At 31.0% G+C, this 23,902-nt stretch overlaps 1 protein-coding gene across 3 annotated transcripts; it reads left to right on the top strand.

The window, feature by feature from the left end:
• The first annotated feature begins 1,477 nt into the window (after positions 1-1,477).
• On the top strand, positions 1,478-22,165 carry LOC108915237 (UDP-glucose 6-dehydrogenase-like). 3 transcript variants are annotated; one of them, XM_018721211.1, is made up of 11 exons: positions 1,482-1,523; positions 1,938-2,104; positions 2,168-2,313; positions 6,136-6,315; positions 9,125-9,262; positions 10,214-10,409; positions 13,331-13,497; positions 13,558-13,705; positions 17,371-17,669; positions 21,280-21,435; positions 21,572-22,165. In XM_018721211.1, exons 4-11 carry the CDS (start codon positions 6,157-6,159, stop codon positions 21,746-21,748), a joined length of 1,440 nt encoding a protein of 479 aa, XP_018576727.1. In that variant the 5' UTR covers positions 1,482-1,523; positions 1,938-2,104; positions 2,168-2,313; positions 6,136-6,156; the 3' UTR covers positions 21,749-22,165. The 3 variants fall into 3 exon arrangements, with proteins under 3 accessions (XP_018576729.1, XP_018576727.1, XP_018576728.1); XM_018721212.1 differs by having other exon boundaries at positions 2,168-2,334; XM_018721213.1 differs by lacking the exons at positions 1,938-2,104; positions 2,168-2,313 and having other exon boundaries at positions 1,478-1,523.
• The last annotated feature ends 1,737 nt before the right edge of the window (positions 22,166-23,902 follow it).

Genomic DNA, 23,902 nt, shown 5'->3' with positions numbered 1-23,902 from the left:
CCACGACTCTATGTTTACAGTTTTTAGTTTTCTTTGTAAGGAGTTAATATGAGAGTGACATAACTGTATTATTCGCGGAATTGTATTAACAGAATTATAAGCATCATGAGACGAGATTTGTTATCAGTTTTCATCACCTAGACGCAACCACTATCAAAGATTAACAATAAGTTAATTTTTTTTCGCCATAGCTTCTTTATCAATAATATAGAACAAATTTAAGTAGATAAGATAATCCACTGTCGGTTACAAATCTGGGAAAAACATGAAATTTCGAACACAAAGAATAGTGGATTAGAATATCCTCGAATGTTTATAGTATTCAAGTAATCAGGTATATGTTGTACTATATTGGTCCCGATAACATCGTCATCTTACAAACTTTAGTTTAAAGTTAGAGAGATGGGTGAAATTATACAGGGTGTCCCAGAATGACGTGTACAACGGAAGACCACAGATTCAAAATAGGCAGATTTAGGCTAATTCACCTATATCGGAAATCGCTTGGTTTAGCCGCTAAATGACCTCAAAGTTCGTGATTTTTTTTTGAATTTTGTAAATAACTCGAATATGTATTAATCGGTTTTGATTATTTTTGGGGTGTGGACTTTTGCTTTCAATCTACAAATTTTGGTGTGTTTTTAAAAACTCACAACTCTACAAAAATGATGTATGGTGATAATAATCGTCGTTCATAACTTTTCCTCTTTCGGACAGTAATGACAACTATTTTTTATTTGATATAGGTGACACCATTTGGAAGTTTCTGGGCCTCTTACAGAATTTTGATTAAATGAGCGATTTGGGTACAAAAAAATATTTTTTAAATGTCTACGTTATCTTACAGTCCATGTTACATTACAACACTTAAGAAAGTGCCACTAGTCACTTATTATGTATGTTTCTACAACAAAGGTTAATTCGGCGAAGAAAGTTAAATGACACCCTTTGCTGTTCTTACGGACTATTTTTTAAAACATTCATGCCTCCACAACTCTTCTTCAGTGTTAGATGTGGAAGCCATGCACTGTTGTTTTCAGAGTGCCCCAAAGATAATAGTCGCAAAGTGTTAAGTCTGGTGAACGTACAGGTAACAGGAACATTATCCCTCTAACGATCCATCCACGAGAGAATCTTTAGTTCAAATACATCTACCGTGAAATGTGGTGGAGCGCCATCATAAACGACATGTTAGCTCTGAGTAATAAAGACACATCTTTCAATAACTCGGGTTATGTATTCGAATACATGTAAACTGGAATACAAATAAAAAAACAATGTTTAATTAAATTAGAAATTGTATATTTTCCTTGCATCGGAAATATTAAAATTATTAAATTATATTAGTCATATAATTATATATTATATAACTAAGTGTTTTTTTTCGATTTTATCTTATCTAAATGTTTATATAGGTATATTTTCTTTATTTAGATAATATCACCATCAACCTTATATAAACAATTCTAAAATTATTATTAACAGAAGTAAGTGTGTAAATATATCCAACAAATTGCAAATAGGTAAGGCCCCTCAATATATTTAAATCTTAAATCTAAGGTACATGTACTTTAATACTTTATTGATATTGCAATTAACCATAAATGTTTTAATAATATTAATAATTAATATTTTAATACCTGTCACATAATGTATATTAAACGGTTATTAACTTGTCAGAAAGTGCAGCATATTTAATAACTTTTATAAAATAAAATTAAAGTATTATATATGTTTATCAAATGTTTAAATACTTACCTTTGGTTTATTCAATGAACAAACTTTCATTTTAACAAGTAAGATAATAAATTTTTACTTTCAAAATAATAATTTACATGCTTATTATATCAATGGTGTATTGTCACAAAATATATTTTATTTTAAAATTGGATACAGATTTATCGAATAACGTGTTGACATAGTGATTTATGCCTTAGAGTTCAAGATTAACTTGTCTAAGATTACTGCTAATGTCAATACCGAAAGCCAAATCCATTATTTGCAGTACATCATTCATTTTTTTATTTTCAAAGGAAAACGATTTGAATGATTTGTTTGATTTTATGTGTTATTCCATATACTTAATTCAACAAAATCAGTGCAGGTATGTAATTTTTAAAATTAAATTTAAATTAAGATTTTTTTGACCAATATAGTTTTAATTCAGGAATTGCTACAGCTGGATATTTTACCTGCTGATATAAATCTTAGTGGAGTGGTGCCTAAATTGTGGTGTGGCACAGTGGCAAGTAGCAGTGGTTAGTAGGTTACTTGTGTGGTAGATCAAGATAAACTTGAGATAATCGTACGACAGTAAGTAAATTCTTAATAAAAGTGAGTACGTTTATAATTTTTTTTAGCTGCTGATTTGTAGTTTTATAAATACTATGAAAAAGTTACGTTGAATCATTGCTTTATGAAATATTTATCTGAAAGCCGCGTTTGCTGAATTAAAAGTATAGGTAATTTCAGCTGGTGTTAGAAACGTCAAATCTTTTTTATATTAAAGAATCCGTTGTCCACGATACTGTGGTAACGACAATTTGATAAAGGTTCTACTTTATTTTATAACCTCTAAGGAAAAACAAGATTCTTGAACACGAAATTATGGTGGTGGGAAAGATCCGCATCATACATATAAATCTTGCGGATATCCAGTGGAAATTAGACCAATCAATTAGAGTATTAAATCGGTGATTTTGTGACAATACTAGTAGCAAACGACTGTGCCATCATGTAAAAGACAGTCTGCAGATACATGCTTATATGTTTCCTATTTCAATTTATCATTAATTAATTTTTTATAAACTTTTTTATGTAAAACAAAGCATTTTTTTAGTTTTTTTGCTTATAAAACCCAAACTAATGAAGCAATCTGAATGCTATATAGTACAGTTTTTATTGCAAATTCGTTCATAAACAACTTACAAAATGTAATAAAATTTATTTAACGGAATACAGTCACCAAGATTGTCATCGTTTAAAATGTTTAGCGCACAGGAACTTAAATATTAAAATGCCGATACGAAACTGCGAAACAATTGAGCCTGAAACGATATTTACAATGTAAAAGACAATTGGCAGAATGATGTGCATTTCGTATTTAATTATTGAACCCTTTGATCAAAAATAAATTTGAAGTTATTTCGCTTGTAAATTATTTGATATCTTCTTAAACTGAGCGCAATATATTGCTCCGTGTTCTGCTGAAGTTCACGGTTCTGCTAATAAATGAATTTATAATAATGTTGTTTACAAAAAATGTGCAAATTACATCGCCTTAAATTAATTTCATAAATAAGTTAAACACAAAAAGCAATTTGTACTTTAACTGTGGCTGTACTTTGTAAAAAAAGGGCGAATTTGAAACATGTAATGCGATAGTTATATGTTTCTTATATTTTAATTGAATTAAATTATATTGTAATAATTGCAAACTTTATAATTTATAGGTATTTAATATTAATTTAATAATTTTTTTTATATATAATAATATCAAAATTAAATTTAAATTACTTATTTGAATTAATTTATGTTATTATTATTATTAAATTGAAATTATTATAAGGTAACTATACTTTGATATTTTTTTTTATTCACAAACACTCATCTAGGGGTCAGTTCTAGCAACAATATAGCACAATTATAGAAACAACAAAATTAAAACTCAAATCACAAATTATGTCTGTATTATAAATTATAAACTCAAAGATGGTTCAACAAATTCAATATATCTTGTATCCCTACAAGCAAATTTAAACAATAAATCAGTTTTAACATTATTAAATTGAAATACAATACTATATTCTAAATTGTTTTCATTTTATATATAACCAACCTTATATAAATGATTATTATTTAATTATACTATCAAAATTATATATATATTTTATATAAAATTGTTTGTATAACTAGTTGCAGATATTTAAAATATCATAATTCTAAAACTAATTTCCAACAACCTTATTATAGAAGAAAAACTAATACTTGACAGTTATTTGACTGTTCCTGTCATAAAGTTTTGTTCACAAATATGTATATGAATTGTATTTATGTTCTTTGTAAATAACTTGTTCTGGTTTAACAAAACATTATTAAAGGTAAGTCTTTACCTTCAATCTTCCTATCTGTAATGTTTCGTCTATCTTAGTTTTAATATTCACAGATCTGTCAGTCTTTACTGACAATTGCAATTCTCTATAATTGGATTAATTCTCACTGCAGTATAATAAAATGATGTACCTTCTTTCATAATCCTGGGTTTTAAATCTTTAGGAACTGTAATATGGATTCTACTTCTATCCATGAACATATTAGATCCATCTTGCAGAAAACTACTTTTTAAATCTTCTTGAAACAACAACGTGCATATAATTTCGTAATTCCTTTTAATATTGCTATTCTTCTCCAATTTATTATAATTCTAAATTCGTCAATTTTTTACTTTTCCTTCCACTTTCCTTTTTATTTTTGTATCTAATTTCTTTTTTCTTCTTTCTTTTGTTTTTCCCTTGATCCTCACTATTCCTTAAGGTCCTTACACCTTCCTTTATATTCTTATAACGTTCTCTTCCTTTCTTTCACTTCACTTCAACTTTCCTATCTACTATTTACAATGCTTAGATTCTAATAACATAAATTTTGATTTATAATTTCTTGATTTATCGTTTATTAATTTTTTATTTACATAATCGTTTTTCATCCTAATATCGAATTTGTATCTACCTTTAATTCTGTCATCCTTTGACATTTGTTAATTTTGTATTATATTTAAATTTCAAATTTGTGATTTATCTCAATATGTAGGTATAGAGAATGTGACACAAGAGACAAAATACGAAATAGGAACGAGTTATCGACAAGTGCACGCATCTACAATAAGTTCATGTAAAGCCATCATAAATGTTTCGTGACCATCGAACTTAGGCGACCCAACATTGCACAATTGATATAGTCTTTCCGAAGTCAGTTGATTTGCACTGCACTGCTAGACAATTTGTCAACAATTGAAATTTATGACCGGTCGCCCAGTGCGGCTGTGTTTGTGCGCCGTTTGCCCGCGCGCGCATTTTTTAACTGTTCGACCAGACCTGTATATGGGTATGGCTAAATAAATATGGGAACAAGTTTTTCAATGCCGAGTTGCTGCGTAACGACCGAAGCTGGTAGGTATGTAGCTCTTTGGCCTACAATTGAGATCGGAAAGACCATACTGGTAACGAAAATTCCTAAACCCTGTAGTTACCAATATTAATGATTCGGTTACAATGAACAATGAAAAACCGTTACATCTACGCTCCAGATAATGCAATCTCTGATTGGTTGAATAGAATTTCGTGAAAATTACACGAATCACCAGCCGGTAAAACAGAAAAAGAGAATGTTGTGTTTTAATGTAATCTTGATCTTATTCTTTTAATTTTACCGATATTCAATTGTCAATGTGAAATAAATAAAATTACTGATATAAATAAAATTTCTGGACACGTGGCTTGGAATCATTTGTGCTCTGTACAAGTACAACTGCAGATCTTTTGATGCAGAACTTTTAATGCTGATCTTTCGATGCGATTCTTTATACATTTCGCGGATCGCTAAAAGGATCCGTATTGCCCATTCTAGTGGCGATATCTATTTACGAATTTCCCCCTACTTTATATTATCACCGAAATCTGCTCGTGATTGATACGCACCATGCGTGGGCTGTTTATATCACGGTATTGTTGGAGCTAACGATTTTTGCTATTTCAGCACAAGCAAACAAGATAACAGCGTAAAAAATAATAATTCATAACTTTAGGGATAAAAAGAGTGTCCTAAATATAATTAATAGGTCTAGCAAGATTTTAGAGAAAGTTTATTTTCAGTATTTTGTGTTTTGGGGTGGTTGTGGACTTTTTATTGTATTCTTATTTTACAATTACCTACATACCTTCATACCTACATCACGAGAGAATGAAATATGTTCTAATCCATGATAATATCTGATATTTAGTCTCCACTTTTTTCATCAGAAGTACTTGTATAAACATGTTACTAAATTATTGTTATTCAACTTAATATCTAACTTAAATTTTCACTTTTTTTTAGCATATTTTTAATAACAACTAATTTATACCTAATTTATTTACTTAGGTACTTTAATGTGAATAACAAATGGCGATCAAAAGTATCTGTTGCTTGGGAGCTGGATATGTTGGCGGACCAACTTGTAGTGTAATTGCATTAAAATGTCCCGAGATTAAAGTCACTGTGGTAGATTTAAGCAAGGAACGGATAGCCCAATGGAACTCTGATAAACTTCCTATTTTTGAGGTATGATATTCTTATTTATTCATTTTCAGTGAGTATTTATTTGTTTATTTGTTTAAAGTCAATATTCTTTGTTAGAAATACATATTTTTTAAATTAATTAAATATGTATTCGTACAATTGGTATTAATTAGGTATTTACCTCAAACCTGATGAACAAATTAATATTATGTTGATTTATAGTTTGTACAATTTATTTTATCAGAAATAATTGATTCCCAATAAACACAATATCATAAAAAGTGGAATCATAGTTACATTTATACCATTAGGGTTGAGTATGACAATGAGTTGTACCAAATATGTTTAAGCTGTGAAAATTACTAACAGATGAATGTTTTTTTTTTAATTTCATATTCTAATTTTTGGAGTAATTTTCCACACCATATAGACACTATACTGGAGTTGCAATTTTTCATTTACAATACTTTTGGGATCTCTGAACTTGAATTCGGGGATAGCTTAGCTATCTAAGGTCACCTGGAGGTCAGGTAAAGGTCGTTTCAAGGTCAAACTGAAGAAAGGACTTGTATTGAATTTTGACCAGTGAGTGTATAGGATTTTGGACTCGCAGAATCTGAATATAAAGATAGAGCAACCATAAAGATCACCTTCAAGTCAATTCAAGGTCATTTCAAGATCAAACTAAAGGAAAGGCTTGTATTGAACCAGTGCGTATATAAGTTATTTTTGGGAGGGAACTGAATTCGGGGATGGCTTAGCCCTACAACGTCACATTTAGGTCAAGTTAAGATGATTTCAAGGTCAAAGTAAAGAAAAGGCCTTTCACGAATGTTAACTTGTAAATATGTATGCTTTTGAGGTCGCTGAACCTGAATTCGGGTATAACTGAGCCCCATAAGGTCACCTGGAAATCAAATCAAGGTCAATTCAATCTCAATTTAATTCCTAGGATCACTTTGGGCCCATGACAACTTTTGATCAGAAAGTCAAAAATTATAACATACTGCAATTTCAGCAAAATCGACTGGGACCCACTTTCCATTGATTTATATATGAATAACTCAAAAACTACGCATTTTATTTAAAAAAGTGTAATGAACAAAAATGTAGCTTATACATAATCAAAGAAAATCGTTTTTTAAAAAGTGTTGTACGTCCGATACAAAGCGAAATATAGTTTGTGGAAGGGGACTTGTTTTGGGGGGAATACTCGAATCGATGTATTCAACGTCAAATAACGGAAAAAGGATTAATTTTACGTGTATAACGCTCCTGGAGTTTATTGTAGTACTCAAAAAGACCTTCAAAATGCGCACTTATAAAAGTTAATTAGATCAAAACTGGGAAAAGGAGTTATCGTCAAAAACAGATGGGTTGCTCATATTTTTTAAGGGAAAATGAGCAGTAAACGCTGTACCATTTCCATCAGAATTAAAATTAATCGTAGACCCTTTACAATTAGTTTTGTTTTAGTGTTTTTCATACGATTCTGAAGTTATACCGGTTTAGAATGCATATTTTTTTAATAATGTACGGTAAAAGTTGAAAACGTATTTTTCATTATTAAAAAAAATTGCCTTATTTACATAATAACTCTGAAACTATGAAAGATACGTAAAAAATTATAGACAACAAATATGTAGCTTTTTTTAACAAATATTTTGCTTTTTTTATATTCCTATAACATAAAAAATAAAGAAGATATCGCCGCTTGAAGTAGCCATTTCAGTGAAAAAACGACCTGGTCCAAGCCCTTCGATCCTTTCTCTTTAAAAAACGAAGGACATAAAAGCTTTTATATGCAAACGATCTTACAGCTCTTGAAATTATCTTTAAAATGCTTTTTTGTAGGATACTATAGTATCCTACAAAAAAGCATTTTAAATTGAAAATTAACCACGTTATGGTAAAAAATCCAATGACATTTTTTCGGAGCAAAATAGGATTTCTCATTTTTATATGTTATATATTATATTATACAAATAAAATAAGTAAAAAAATTTAGCGTGATTATTTATATGCAGCTTAGCAATTTTTTATGATTGATTTATATTTAAAAATCGATTATAATAAAAATATTTTACATTAACATTGGTAAAAGGGTGGTTTATAAGAGTTGAAATTGGCAAAAGTAAAATATTCTTTCATAAACAATATAAGGGAATTTTTATTTTAAATTATGCATAATTATAGCATTCCAAGATTTAAAATGTAATTTTTTATCATTTTTTTAGCACAGGGTGAATTTATAAGGGTTGAAAATTGTTACGAGATACAAATTCTTTCATAAACAATGAGGGAATTTTGATTTTAAATAATTGCACCGTTAAAGCATTCCAAGCTTTTAAAAAGTATTTTTTTATCATTTTTGTCAATACATGGGTGGTTTTTAGGTGTTGAATAGGAAAAATTCTTTTATTAGCTATAAGGTAACTTTTATTTTAAATAATTGCACGATTTAATCATTCCAAATCTTTAAAAAGTAATTTTTATCATTATTTTTTTGCACAGGGTAGTTTTTAAGGTTTAAATAAAGGGTCGAAAAGCTCAAATATATCAAAACATATTCGAGAACATAGAACATTATTTAATCTTTGTGCTTGAACAAGATTTTTATCAATAAAATGCATAAAACTTAATTTATTCATTTTTTTTCACTTAGGGGTAGTTTTTACCCCAAAAAACAAAAAGCGTCAATCGGGCTTATGTCACTTTTGAACTTGAGCCTAAGATGAGCCTTATTCTAAATTTTCATGCAAATCCATGCAGTTTCAAAGAATTCGGAGGTTACAGCTGATTTTCAGCAATGACTGTATTAAAACATAGGCAATGAGTATTATTCTTTTAGCCTGGTTTGGACGAAGTCGTTAAATTGTGTAGAGGGAAAAACTTATTTTTTTCGAATGATGTGAGCACTGCAATTTTAGAAGCCGATTTAATATTTATTTCCGTAAATACACCAACTAAAGTCATTGGGAATGGAAAGGTCAGTATTTTCAAATTTTAGTATCACCTAGTAATAAAAAATGTTACTATTAAGTCTATACAGGTTGTTAATCACATTCTTTGCCTATTTCAATAGTGGATGTATCACAAATTAATAAAAAAAATTCTTATGAAATGTGCCCGAGACATAACGACATACAATTGTTGCATTTTTTGAGAGTGCAATACTGTACTATCCTTCATAAAATTCCTTCAGGAGTTATTTGGAATTATTTTCTTTTTATTCAAGTATGTCTTAGACCATTGTATAAGTAAATATTTACTTATACAATGCTTAGACTTATTTTGACCCATTCAGATAAAATTAAAAAAAAATTCTTAGTATGATTAACTGAAAGTAAATGTATTTATCTAATTTTCAAAATATTTATTTTTTTTACAAAGGAAACAAACTTCGTCTAAGATTTTAATAGGACATGTGCCACGTCATTGTCCTATCCCATAATTAGTACGTCAAACATCGTCACTACATTAAAAAATATGGAAAATATTCCAATAAAATTCTTCCGAAAGAAGCAGGTTGTTTTTGAGCAGATCTGCAAGTGTCATTATCTCTGCTGATTTCATCAAGCATTCCTGTGACTTTTTTTGTATGTCATTAACATCTGCAGAAATCATCTGGTACAGATTTTTTGGCATTCGATAATAACCCAGATGATCGGAAGGTAACGATCTCATGCAACAGAGAATTGACAATATTTTATTTCGCAAATTCCGTTCGTTCATAACTGTTCTCTTTCTGAGCATAGAAATCATTCCCTAAAAACATTAAATATGACCAATTTAATTTTCACCAGCCGCCACTGTTGCGTATTGTACCGAACGGATATTAGATTCTGAAAAATTATATTTAATAAGCAACTGCAATTTAAATAAATTACTGTGTATTGGTTGATTGAACACAAAAAAACTGATGTAATTTTTTACACAGGGTAGGGCCGCAGACTTAAAATATGTCGAAGAAGCAGCCAGAATGATCGCAGACATCGCAAAAAATAATAAAATCGTCGTTGAAAAGAGCACCGTTCCTGTTAGGGCAGCGGAAAGCATAGCAAAAATTTTTATTGCTAATCAAAAACCGGGGGTCTCCTATCAGATTTTGTCAAATCCGGAATTTTTAGCAGAAGGTAAGTGTCAGAATACTTAATTGATCTTGAAATATTATTTGAAATATTTGATCTTTAAAAATATTACCTATTCAGGTTTTTGACTTTTTACAAGATTGGAATTTAATAAAAAAATATTCGCACGACTTGATATTTCTTGCTAGTAGTCAATTAAACGCGGTAGGTTTTCTTATATTTACTGGTTGTTATGGTACGTTGTTTATTATCAGTTATTTAATAAACGGTTCTATCTGAATTTGGTAAAAATGCAAGATAGTAATTGTGTTCCTGTGGCTGTTTTTGAAGAAGTTCAAGAAGCAATTTTCGATTTATTGCCAGCGAAATCCAGGGAACATTACAAAAAGTGTTGGCCGAACTTAACGAATGGAGGGAAAAACGAAGAGTAATGACAATAAATGAAGAAGTCATGCTATCGTATTTGTGGTCGAAGTATTCGATGTTGGAGGCAACTAACGAGCGTTCAAATAAAAACGTGGTCAAGTTGGTTCTGAAAATTTGGACGTAGGGCGTAGCGTATAGCAAATGAACTTAAACGTCTCTGTCAAAGCGCTATATCGCCGCTATCAATTTGAATATTTTCGTTTTAAAAAGCGTTTAAAATGGTGTTTTCTCAAGAACAAAAAGTGTTTATCATAGAGTCCTACTTTAGAAATGGACGCAAGATTGATGGAATATGGAAGTATTCTATTGAGGAATGTTTCATAGAATTTCAAAATCAATTTCCCGGCGTTGTTGAGTACAAAATTTTTCAAAGTGCAGTTCAGCGTTGTGTTAATGTTTTTCGTGAAACGGGCAGTGTAACAAGAAAAGAAGGAAGCGGCCGACCTAAAAAGCGGACTGAAGAATTAAAAGAAAATGTCCAACAAATAATGGAAAATGCGCCAAGAACTTCTGTACGTGTTTTATCACAAATGGTGGGAGTATCAGTCGGTACCTGCCACACAGTGTTAAAAAAAGATTTGCGTTTGTTCTCCTATCGTTTAACTTGTCAGCAAGAACTTCATGAAGTTGATTTTCCGCGACGGGCTGTATTTTGTGAATGGTTTTTAAACAACTACGGTGAACTTCATAATATCACCTTTTTTTCTGATGAAGCCTGGTTTCATTTAAGTGGTTACGTAAACTCACAGAATATGAGAATGTGGTCTTCTGAAAAACCAGATAACTTTTTTGTCGAGGGCCCTCTACACGCTCAAAAAATTGGAGTTTGGTGTGCTCTCAATCGAAGGAGGATTTATGGACCTATTTTTTTTAATGGTACTCTTACTGCGCAAAGGTATAGAGAAGAAATTATCGCTCCTTTTGTTAACCAGCTGGAAGAAAACGAAATTACAAACTTTTACTTTCAACAAGATGGCGCAAGGGCACATACGGCAGGCGAGACGATGAATATGTTGAGGGAAGTTTTCCAAAATCGACTAATAAGTCTCAATGCTGAACATGAATTTCCACCGAGGTCATGTGATATTACGCCGTGTGATTTCTTTTTGTGGCCTTACCTTAAAAACACTATTTTTGAACTGCCTATTCCTGATTTAAACCATCTGCAGGCTCGACTTATAGACAAGATTCGTGAAATTAACAATACCCCGAGCATCTTAGAAAATGTCTTTAATTATTTGAGGAACAGGTGTGAAAAGTGCTTGGAACAAGGAGGGGGACACTTTCCGCAGCTCCTTTAATTGTTTGTTATTGTTATCACGATTATTCTTTAAAATAAAGTTATATAGTCATTAGTTTTTATTTGAACGCTCGTTATAAAGGTCTACAAAAATATAGATATTGGAAAATATAACAAGGTTACTGCTTATTTGAAGAGTGAATGGAGAGGATACAAAGCAAAAAATGCTGCAGTATTGGAATGGGCATATATTAAAGAATTTTTGACTTGGGGCTTCCGATGCAGAATATTTAATGATTAAGGCAATATCTGTTTACCCTTTACATGTCATTAAGTATATAGTGAACTTTGAATTATTTTAAGCTGGTGCCTGTCGATGCTGCGAATTGCCAAATTCTATTACCATAAATGTAAATGTTAATGTTAATAAGTAAATAAATGGATTTATTATAGGTTTATTATTTTTTCATCATTCTACTAGTGATATGAAGTTACTTTATTGCACTAGTGGATAAAGTATCACTTTAGACGGTTCATATATGTGGATAAAAGTCCGATCATAAGGTGATTATGGATAAAAACAAATTTTTCGCTGATCGACATTGAAGGTGTAGTTTTAGTGACAACTGCCAGGCACTAAAGTGCCCCATTTAAATTAGAAGCATTTTTACTGCGCTGAATTAAAAATTAAAATTTGTTCTTTAACGAAAATAATGTTATTTATTATAAACATTTATAGTGAAATTAGAACAACCTATAAAGGATATCCCTTGTCATGTTTGTTTTCACTAGTAGATGGTTTATGAACTATTTAATCCTCCAAAGTAGTCCAATTATTTAAAAAATCGCTTCCAACACTTGATGTACTTGCAGTAGAGAAATTTTTTTGCTAAATGTGTCGTTGGACGAAAAAATAGTTTTGAATTACATTTACCAGAACGTCAAGCAACTATAAATTTAATAAATTTGTTGTATAAAGTACCTGAATAGAATTGCAGAGCCACACAAATTCATATAAACTAACACCAACTTGCAAATTGCCTTTAATAACTATGGATTTCACTAATAGGTGTCTTCCAAGGCATTTTCCTGGTAAAGTGAAAAATGACAGACCTTCAGTTAGTACCTACCTCACTGGAAACTTTAATCGTAACTTGTTAGTTACTTTTACTACAGTAAAACACATTAAAGAAGCAGAACTTCGAAAATAACTTTCAACTGGCTGAATTGTGTTTTTGTTCTAAAGTATTACCTATAAACTATAGATTGCAGCAAGTTATGTACAGGCGAAATTTTCCAGGAACTGCAATAAATGACCTACTGAACGCGGACAGAGTTTTAATTGGTGGAGAAGAGTCTGCTGGGGGCAAAGAGGCGATAGAAAAATTATGCAGTATTTACGAACATTGGATACCCAGAAAAAAAATTTTGACCACAAATACTTGGTCATCTGAATTGTCAAAATTGGTATGTAAACCTTATTAAAATTGTTGTGCTCTTCGCCATAACATAATAAGTTTTATTTAGGCGGCAAATGCTTTGTTAGCTCAGAGAATATCCAGTATAAATTCCTTGTCTGCAGTATGTGAAGCCACTGGCGCAGATGTATCAGAAGTAGCTAGAGCTGTTGGTTTTGATTCCAGAATTGGCTCAAAATTTTTGCAACCATCAGTAGGTAAATATACAAAAGCATTATAGTAAGTTGATTACCACATACTTTATAACTCCTGAGGCGCTTCCTTTTGACGAGTCTACCACATTTTTCCTCTGCGACTTTTCTCGATTCCTCCGCTTTTCCACTCGGAAAAGTCCAAAAACATGACAATTTCCCGGGGTCTTGAAAACTCAAGACCACATCTTTTATTTTTAGCTTAAGTAACTGGAAATTTTGTTGCAAATGCCGATTTAAATTTGTCCGACAGAAATTCCTCCGACATTGACGTGTCTACCGGTCGAAACATGCCAAAATAACAGGGTATTGAAAATCAATTACCACATAGGTAATTTTTAGTAAAATTAATTGTAAATAATTAATTCAGTCAAAAAGTATTGTTGTCCGACAAATTTCAAGCCGCGTTTTTTCAGTCCGACAGCTGGAAATCGGAATTTTCACGGGGTATGAAAAATCGATTACCACATATCTAATTTTCATTTTTTCCACTTTTAAATTTACTGTACAAAATAGTGATATAAGTGTCCGACGATTTAATGTCCGCAAATTATTAAAAAATCAATAAATCAATAAACGTGATGAAATTTAATTTTTTCACTCCAAAAATTTCATATTTATAAATGGTTATTAATTATTATTATGTAAATTATTATTTGTTTCAAATAAATAATTATAATATTGCTTATTTTATGCTTAAAAATTTAAAAGTTATAAACAAATGAAGTTATTTTTGAGGCGATTAATACGATCTTAGTGCATAATGCATTATTTCTAAATAAATTAATATTATACTTGATATAAAAATCCTTTTTTCTCTTTCAAGTTTTCATTCGCGTTTGTTATTTTTCTTTACAAAAATTTTCCTATTTTTCTAAAAGAAAATCCCAAAACTTTTGTGCATAATTTTTTTACACCATACATACTTTTTTGAAATCGTTTAATTCTTTTCTCGATATTTATTTGGCTAAATTGAGCATATAGAGATTTACAATTACAAGAATAAAACGAAAAATATATACAGGGTGTTTCAGAAAGACCTCCCGTAAATAAAGGGGTGATAGTACGACAAAAAATGAGAATTTTTTGTCTTATGAACTATCTATCTCCTCTTGTTTTCGAGATACAGAGAGACAAAGTAAAACTTTTTAAATAACATTTTTATGAAAATTTCCAAACGGTGCGAAATATTTTTATGAAATTTGGTAGTCCGGGGTTTTTAAGGGTGCCAAATATGTTAGTCTAATTATTTTTTGTATATTTCATAGAGGGCGCTAGTTATGCTACATTCTTATTACATTTTAAGTTCTACTTTTTTTAGGTTAGGTTTTTTACCATTCGGGCTCCAATTTTTATTGTACAATTTTATTTTCTAAAAATAATGTACTCTTATTAGAACTTCCTAATGTGGACGATTTTCGAGAAAAGAGGCTTTTAATTAAACTCTTACAATATTACACTATAAAATAAACGACTTTTTTCAAAGTAAGCTTGAGGAGATAGACATATAGTTCATATGACAAAAAATTCTTATTTTTTGTCGTCCTCACCCCCTGTATTTACGGGAGGTCTTTCTGAAACACCCTGTATTGTATATTTATATGGAATTTTGCTTAATACATGAAAATACCTTATTAGAAATTATAAATACATGTGCACATTTTTTACGAAATCTTTTTCATCATTTTTTGTCGGACTGATAATAATTTGCGGATATATTTTTGTCAGACATTACAATTTTTGCTTATAAAAAACACTTTTCTATCGTGTGTTATTTTTGTCCGACATGTGGTAATCGATTTATCATATCCCGAGAAAATTCCGATTTCCAGTTGTCGGACTGAAAAAACGCGGCTTGAAATTTGTCGGACAACAATACTTTTTGACTGAATTAATTATTTACAAGTAATTTTACTAAAAATTACCTATGTGGTAATTTATTTTCAATACCCTGTTATTTTGGCATGTTTCGACCGGTAGATACGTCAATGTCGGAAGAATTTCTGTCGGACAAATTTAAATCCGCATTTGCAACAAAATTTCCAGTTACTTAGGCTAAAAATAAAAGATGTGGTCTTGAGTTTTCAAGACCCCGGGAAATTGCCATGTTTTTGGACTTTTCCGAGTGGAAAAGCGGAGGAATCGAGAAAAGTCGTAGAGGAAAAATGTGGTAGACTCGTCAAAAGGATGCCCCTCAGGAGTTATAAAGTATGTGGTAATCAACTTTCCAGGGGGGGCCTGTACTGTGGACTATTAATTGTTCATATATTATTATAGAAAGCCTTCAGGGAAACATATTTAGTTAGTTATTTAATTACTACAGATACAGGGTGTCCCAGAATAACGTGTACAACAGAAAACCACAGATTCGTGGACTCAAAATAGGAAGATTGAGGCTAATTCAACTATATCCAAAATCGTTTCGTTTAGCCGCTAGATGGCCTCAAAGTTCGTGAACTTTTTTTGAATTTTGTAAATAACTCGAATACGTATTATTCGATTTTAATAGTTTTTTGCGTGTGGACTTTTGCTTTCAATCTACACATTTAGGTGTTATACAGAGTGTTTTTTTACAACTTCTACAAGATTGATGTATGGTGAGAATATCCGTTCATAACTTTTTTCCAATTCGGGCAATAATGACAACTATATTTTATTTGATAGGTGATACCATTTGAAAGTTTTTGGGCCTCTTGTAAAATTTTGATTAAATGACCATTTTGGGTTAAAAAAAATATTTTTTAAATGTATACATTATCTTGCCACCCATACTACAATACTTAACAAAGTGCCAGTAGGTTCCGATTTTGTAGGTTGACTGTAATTTCAGTTCAGTGACGTAGACATTTAAAAAATATTGTTTTGTACCCAACGCTCATTTAATCAAACTTCTATAACAGACCCAAAAACTTCCAAATAAAAAATCCGAAATTATCCGAAAAAGGAAAAAGTAATGAACGGTTATTATCACCATACTTACATCGATTTTGTAGGAGCTGTTGAGTTGTAAAAAAACACTCTGTATAAATCGTTTTATAATTTTAATAATGGTTCAACATATTTATGTAAGAAAACTGTCAAAAGTACGTTCATACCTACTCGTTCTACACTTTTTGTTTCAATAAACTGATAGAGAAATTGGTCAAGTTATATTGATAAGTATAAAAACAAATAACGGGAAAATTTCCTAGCTTCAATAAATTGGAGTCAAAAGAAGTTGTTTTAATTTCTTTTTTAATTTTCAGGATATTTTATATATATATTTATATATATATTTTTTCAGATTTTGTCATAACTGTATTATGTCTCCGTTCTAATTTCGAAACACGTGGCGTATTGGCGTAATTTTTATATATCTTATACATATAGATGTCTTTTTTATAGATAATTTTAATTTATCAAGTCGGTAATCTTAAATTTTACATGTAGTGAATTGTAATAATGTTCCGACCATTTTCTTAAACAATTTATTGTTAAATGCAAAACTATTTTCTGACAAGGATCTTCTCCAATATTTATTTTTTTTTAATTTGTATTATTTGATTTTTTGTCAAATAAAAATCATATTTTTTAAAAACTGGTAACTAGAAAAAAATTCATCATGATATTCAACAAAAGTGCTTACAAACACTGTAGTTAAGCTGTATTTAATTTATGTATTTTCTCTATTGGTTTCGGTGGGAGCTGTTTCCAAAAGGACATCCTGAATTTGGTATACATATGCCAGTGTCTCAATTTGCCCGAAGTAGCTGCGTACTGGCAACAAGTAATCGACATGAATGAATATCAAAAGTCTCGTTTTACGGCAAAAATTATCGAATCACTGTTAAATACTGTCAGTGGAAAGAAGATATGTATATTAGGATTCGCCTTCAAATGTAATACTGGAGACACAAGGGAGAGTCCAGCAGTATACGTGGCGAAAACTTTACTTGATGAAGGGGCCACTTTAAAAATCTATGATCCCAAGGTAGCATTTAGTTTTAAAACTCAAATATAACTACACAGAGCGTTACGAAATTAGTTTACAATATTTTAGCAGCACAGTCAACTGCAAATAAATGAAAAAGTTCCAAGGGTCAACAGTCCCTTAAAGGTGAATTTCTGCCGTTCTTTCTTCCATATATGTCCTAAACCATGCAATATAAAACACTGAAACCTGGGAACCTTTTTCGTATCTGGATCTTTCTTTCTACTGTTTGAACCAAAATTAAGAAATTTTACAGTTTAGGGGTACTTTAGTATCAATTGTTTTGAAGTAATTTTGATTTAAAAGTTAAGGTAAAAATATTTGAAACGGAATTTGTGAACACACAGTTCAGCATTGAAATCAGTGATAATCACTTATTCAGCAAAAATATATTAAAAAACATATTTTTTATAAATAGTTACTCTTTATGAAAACAGTTGCAAAAATGTAGTAGATTAGACATTTTTTGGAGATATATGCATGCTTTCCAGGGGACATTCGTTTATATTCAAACAAGTTTTTGTTCTTGACAAATTAATACCACGCCTATTTCAGATCAAACTGTACAGGGTGGTTGATTTTCGATAGTTTTATAGGGTACAGCCAAAACGGTGATAGATACAAAAAAATCTGATATCGATGTCCCGTCCTCTTTTTTTGAGTTTACTTCGCTGGTACCAAAAGGTCTTGGCTAACTTGATTAGTTTTAGATATACAGGGTTTTTTTGAAATATGGCCCATTTACATTAACCTCTCTATCTCCGTTGTCATTCAATTTAGAAGAAAAAAGTGTTGACATTATTTCTTCTATTTTTTATTAGGAAGTCATTGGCGTACTCAGATTTTTTACAAATCCCACAATTTCTCCGATATTACATAAACATAGGTTTTTTTAAATAGAACACCCTGTATTTGGCCATCCCGTTGAGTAGCATTTTTTTTACCTTTTCAGCCATATATAATAATAGATACTTTTTATTTGCCTAAATGAAGAAAAATGCAAAAATGTAGATATAGATATTTTTTCAGTTGGCCATGTTATTTTATTTATTCGTCTTTTGTTGTTTAATATTGACAGTTAGTTTATTTTTGACTGATTGAAAGCTTGTTAAACGTCTATTACTTGGTTTTAATTTTGAAAAGTATAAAAATGGTGTACGAAAATCTTCACAAAGTTCAAATGTTGGAGTGTTACATTGAAAGTGAAAAAAATAGTGACAGCTTTAAACTTATATTTGGAGAGATACCCAGAGCGTCATCAGCCAGAAAAGAGAATTTTTAGCCGACTCTATGATAACTTGTGTGAGTTTCGTTCTTTTCAAAAACCGAGAGCTAAATCTTATAATATACAGAATAGAGAAAATGATGAAATCAATACTTTAGCTTTTGTTGTCGCAAATCTCATTGTATCCAGCAGATAAATTCAAAGAACGATAGGAATTCGTAAATTCAAAGCATTGAGAAAAAAAACACAATTTTCGACCATATACTATAAGAAAAGTCCACCATTTGCATTCAGGAGATGAAAAGAGACGCGTCATTTTCTGCCTATGGTTTTTGCAGCAAACTCATATACGTATACCCCAATTTTTTTCAAAATGTTATTTGGACCGACGAGGCTATTATAAGCAGCGAAGGTATATTCAACCGGCATAATGCGAGTTATTGGTCAGATGTGAATCCTCACCAAACTGTGGCCAAAATTCAACAAGGGCGGTTTGGTTTTCATGTATGGGTAGCTCTCTTCCACAATAGAGTGTTAGCTTACGAAATGTACGATGAAAACCTTAACGCTCAGAGATATGTGAGAATTTTACAAGAAAATATTATTGAATTGCTGGACGAACTAAGCTCAACAATATAATATGTTTTTTCAGCATGATGGTGCACCTCCACATAATTCCCACATAGTTAGAGAATTATTAAATCATAATTTCGGGGACAATTGGATCGGTACGTACGGACCAAACAGGTGGCCGCCTAGGTCACCAGACCTAACCCCTATAGAATTTGTTAAAGACAAAATTTATAAGTATAGAGCTAATAATGTCGAGGAGCTAAGGGAACATTTTGAAAACTATATTCAGCGGGTGTCAAATATCCACATTTACAATGCAACCCGCTCCATTGTCAATTATGTATCAACGCAAATGGCCGACAATTCGAGCACTTGCTGTGACTTTGTTATGTCATTTTTGTTTTATTGTTGTTTCTCTCATTTTATAGTTGTTATTTTTGTTTAGTTTATGTTTAGATAATAGTTATAAGGTGTACCTATAATTAAACCTATTAAGTAAAGATAAATGGATAATCTAATTTATTTTTTATATTAATTTTTTAGTCTAAGTTATGTGCTTAATATAAAAATGATAATAGAAAGCGAAGAGACCAATACTAAATAAATCTCATGGGCAACTGAAAAAATGTCTATATATTTTTTATATTTTTCTTCATTTAGGCAAATAAAAAGTATCTATTAGTATATACGGCTGAAAATGTAAAAAAATGCTATTTAACGGGATGGCCAAATACAGGGTGTTCTATTTAAAAAACCTATGTTTATGTAATATCGGAAAAACTGTGCGATTTGTAAAAAATCTGAGTACGCCAATGACTTCCTAATAAAAAATAGAACAAATAATAATGTCCACACTTTTTTCTTCTAAATTGAATGACAACGGAGATAGAGAGGTTAATGTAAATGGGCCATTTTTCAAAAAAATCCTGTATATCTAAAACCAATCAAGTTAGCCAAGACCTTTTGGTACCAGCGAAGTAAACTCAAAAAAGAGGACGGGACATCGATATCAGATTCTTTGTATCTATCACCGTTTTGGCTGTACCCTATAAAACTATCGAAAATCAACCACCCTGTACAAAGATTATTTCTTTATTAGTTAGATTTTTAGTTAAAATAGCACAAAAAGAGGGATGGGACCCACATTGCAATAAAAAGTATGGGAAAATTTCCATGAAATGTTCAAGTAAAATTAATGTCGGTATATATTTTAATATTACATAAATGTTACATGGATTTTACTCGAACAGCAACAGGTAACAGGTTACCAGGAAAGTTGGAGGAATTTTGCCATACTATTTATTACAGTGCATGCCATCTTAGGTATCTCCAAAAACTGAATCTGCCACGAGAAGTGTTTCATCATCCTTCAATTTGTTCTTATTTGCCAAAAAGCAGCCAATTATCTGCATTCAGTGGGCTCCTTCTTGGATACAGCCTTGGAAACGAGTCGACGCATCATAATCGTGGTGCCTATGGCATATTTTGGATATTCAAAGACTTATTCTTGGTACTCTTCAGCTTCGGGTGAACTCTGTTGTTCTTTCTGTTAAGCCACTAAAAATATGCAGTGAGATCAATGAATATTTTCCAGAGCTAAGTTTTTGCTGCCTTTTATGTTGAAGTATCGTTTTTTAGCAATAAATAGAAAATTAAGGGTGATGGAGCATTTCCAAGGCAGAATCGGTTTCGGTTATCCAAGTACTTGGATCCAATCCGCAAAACATACCACTTTTTTGTGTACTTGTAAGATTAATATATTAAGAAGATAATTTATCATAAGACGGGTAACAATTTACAAGTACTTTTTAGGTTGAAGAAATCAGAATATTCGAGGACTTGACTCATCCAACGATTTGCGAATCACCGGAAGAAATTCGGAAAAACGTCTTGGTCTGTAAGGATGCTTATACAGCATCAGAAGGATGCCATGCAGTTGTTGTTTGTACCGAATGGAGTGAATTCACGGTAGGTTATCTTTGATCCGATTTCATTTTCTGTCAGATTGTTACAAAAAAGTAGCAGTATTTTTTAAGTGTGAAAAAATTAATTGATTCAATCTTGTCATTTCTTCATATTTTTCAAAATAATATTTGAATTTCAGACGCTAGATTATAAGAAAATTTATGAACGTATGATGAAGCCAGCATATATTTTTGATGGCAGGAAGATGCTGGATCATGAAGCCCTCATTAGTATTGGATACCACGTCCAAACTATAGGCAAGCGACTTGGAAAGCCTCTAGTTACCAGGAGTTGGAGCACAAATTCAATCGCATAAGATTTTTTTCCTAAATTAATTTTGAAAAAAGACCACATACTACCAAAGAAATCTTTTTAACTGTCAATTTTAGTTATTTATACAATTTTTGTTATAGACTTAGTAAGTTATTTAGTCGATAATTTTAGTCTGGCCAGGACTTGCCAAAAGGCTAAAGAAATGTCAAGAAAATGTTAAAGTGTCCACACTGCTAACTTTATAAAATAAATCTGAATTTTCCAAAATATTTTTAACTTGGGATATATGTATATGGAATTAATCTAAAAAATATCCAAAACAAATACAATCGTCAAAGTTAACAGACACCACATGCGTTTAATAGATTTATGAGGTACAATATACTTAAACTAGTAAGTAAGTATAAGAAATATAAAAGATACTTTTTATGTTTTTATTAATTTATTTTAAATTAAATGTTTCTAAAGGTACCAGAAATCGTTTCGATTTTAAATGACCATTATCCTCCATTGACGCCTAGTAAAATACGAGGAACAATATACTAAAATAAAGAACCCTTCTTTGAAACAAGGACGACTGACATTCCTAAGCCAGATTGAAATAGAAGATAGAAAATGTCGTTTAAGCAAAAAGTTTTCCATAGACAAACGTTCATTAGTAGAAAAAAAATTCCAAAAGGAACTTGGTGACATTCGGCATAGATCTTTAGATAACCAATCACATTAGCTTTGTTCTTACAGCAATCCAAAACAGTTTCCAGCAGTGTTTGGAAAAGTTGGTACAAAATAAGGAGGTGAAAGTCGAGCCAAAAATAGTAAAAAAGTTCCTATAAACATTGGTCCTCCGGAACACCGTTACTGAGATATAGCCCTCCAAAGGGGTCTTATCCTTTGGATATTTTTTTAAATAACTTTCTCTTTTATTAAGATAATGGAATGGAAATTGTAGTTAATAATCATACCATAAAAAAAATTTTCGATTTTTTTTATTCCTTTAAATTATCAAGCTAATAATATTTTTTAATGAATTAGACTTTTTTGAAGAAAAAATGGCTCCGAATTCTGCGTGATTTACTCAGAAATAATTATTTTTTAAATAATGTATGGCTCAGAACAGCAACTTTTTTTTAACATTTTCACATAGTAGGCATCTTTCATGGCGACAGTTTCGTTGTAAAGATACTAATGATTGTCACTTTCGCGTGCTATTATTTAAATTCTTACGTTTCTTAGTTGTGATCTTTGTGCTTGACTTTGCATTTCATTAGATTTTTTACAACCATGAATCATCGTGCATTTACCAGAGAACACTGTACCAACGAGAAGCGACAGCAAGACTTTCTGCGTTGATAGTTTTCGTACGCGCATGCGCGAACTGGGTTGTGTTGCTGTCAGTTGTCAGTAGCTGTCAGAACTGCTAAATATAAATTAAAAAACGAGTAATTGTATTTCGTTTTCATTTAGAATCAACTTGAAATCAGTAGAACGTTTGGTTACTATTGTGCTTTTCGCTGTTGTTCATCCAAAACTGGTGAAGGATTAACCCTTTTTAGATTCCCTAAGGATAACGAAAGGTAATTATTATTATTTTAAGTACCTACCTGTAAACATCAGAAAAAAGTATTCTGATTTTTAAAGTAATGTTTTCTTGTAATATGGTATTGCATACGTACAGAGAATATCTTTCGGATAATTTTTATTTTTGTTTTCAGTGTACATCTATTCAAAAGTATAACTTCTCTCAGTGTAAACGATTGTGTTTTCTTCAAATCGGTCGACTCTAGCGTGACCACAATTTCTTCTCGTGACTTCGCGTTGGTATAGTGTTCCCTGATTTTACTAACCGTGAATATGCCGATATGCATTTTATTTATGGTTTCTGTAATGGAAATAGTCTGGCGGCTCAAAAAGAGTATCGTCAACGTTTCCCTGATAGAAGGCAACCTTCTTCAGGATTGTTTGGGAAAATTCATGCAAGAACGATGGAATCAGGAGCCCTAACTCCAAGATATTGTGAATTTGGCCGTCCAAGGAGGCGTAGACATTATTTGGATGAAGTAATTTTAGGAATGTTTTAACGTAATCCTGCTGCGAGTGTAAAAAGAGCGTCTGCTCATGACGGTTCTTGGTTGTAAAAAAATCGAATGATATGCAAAGTCAAGCACAAAGATCACAACTAAAAAGATAAAGAAACGTA

This window comes from Anoplophora glabripennis, unplaced genomic scaffold, assembly GCF_000390285.2.
Source record: "Anoplophora glabripennis isolate ALB-LARVAE unplaced genomic scaffold, Agla_2.0 scaffold915, whole genome shotgun sequence".
NCBI classification, from domain to species: domain Eukaryota; kingdom Metazoa; phylum Arthropoda; class Insecta; order Coleoptera; family Cerambycidae; genus Anoplophora; species Anoplophora glabripennis.
The sequence above is the reverse complement of the archived record's forward strand: the minus strand, read 5'-3'. Positions and strand labels throughout refer to the sequence as shown.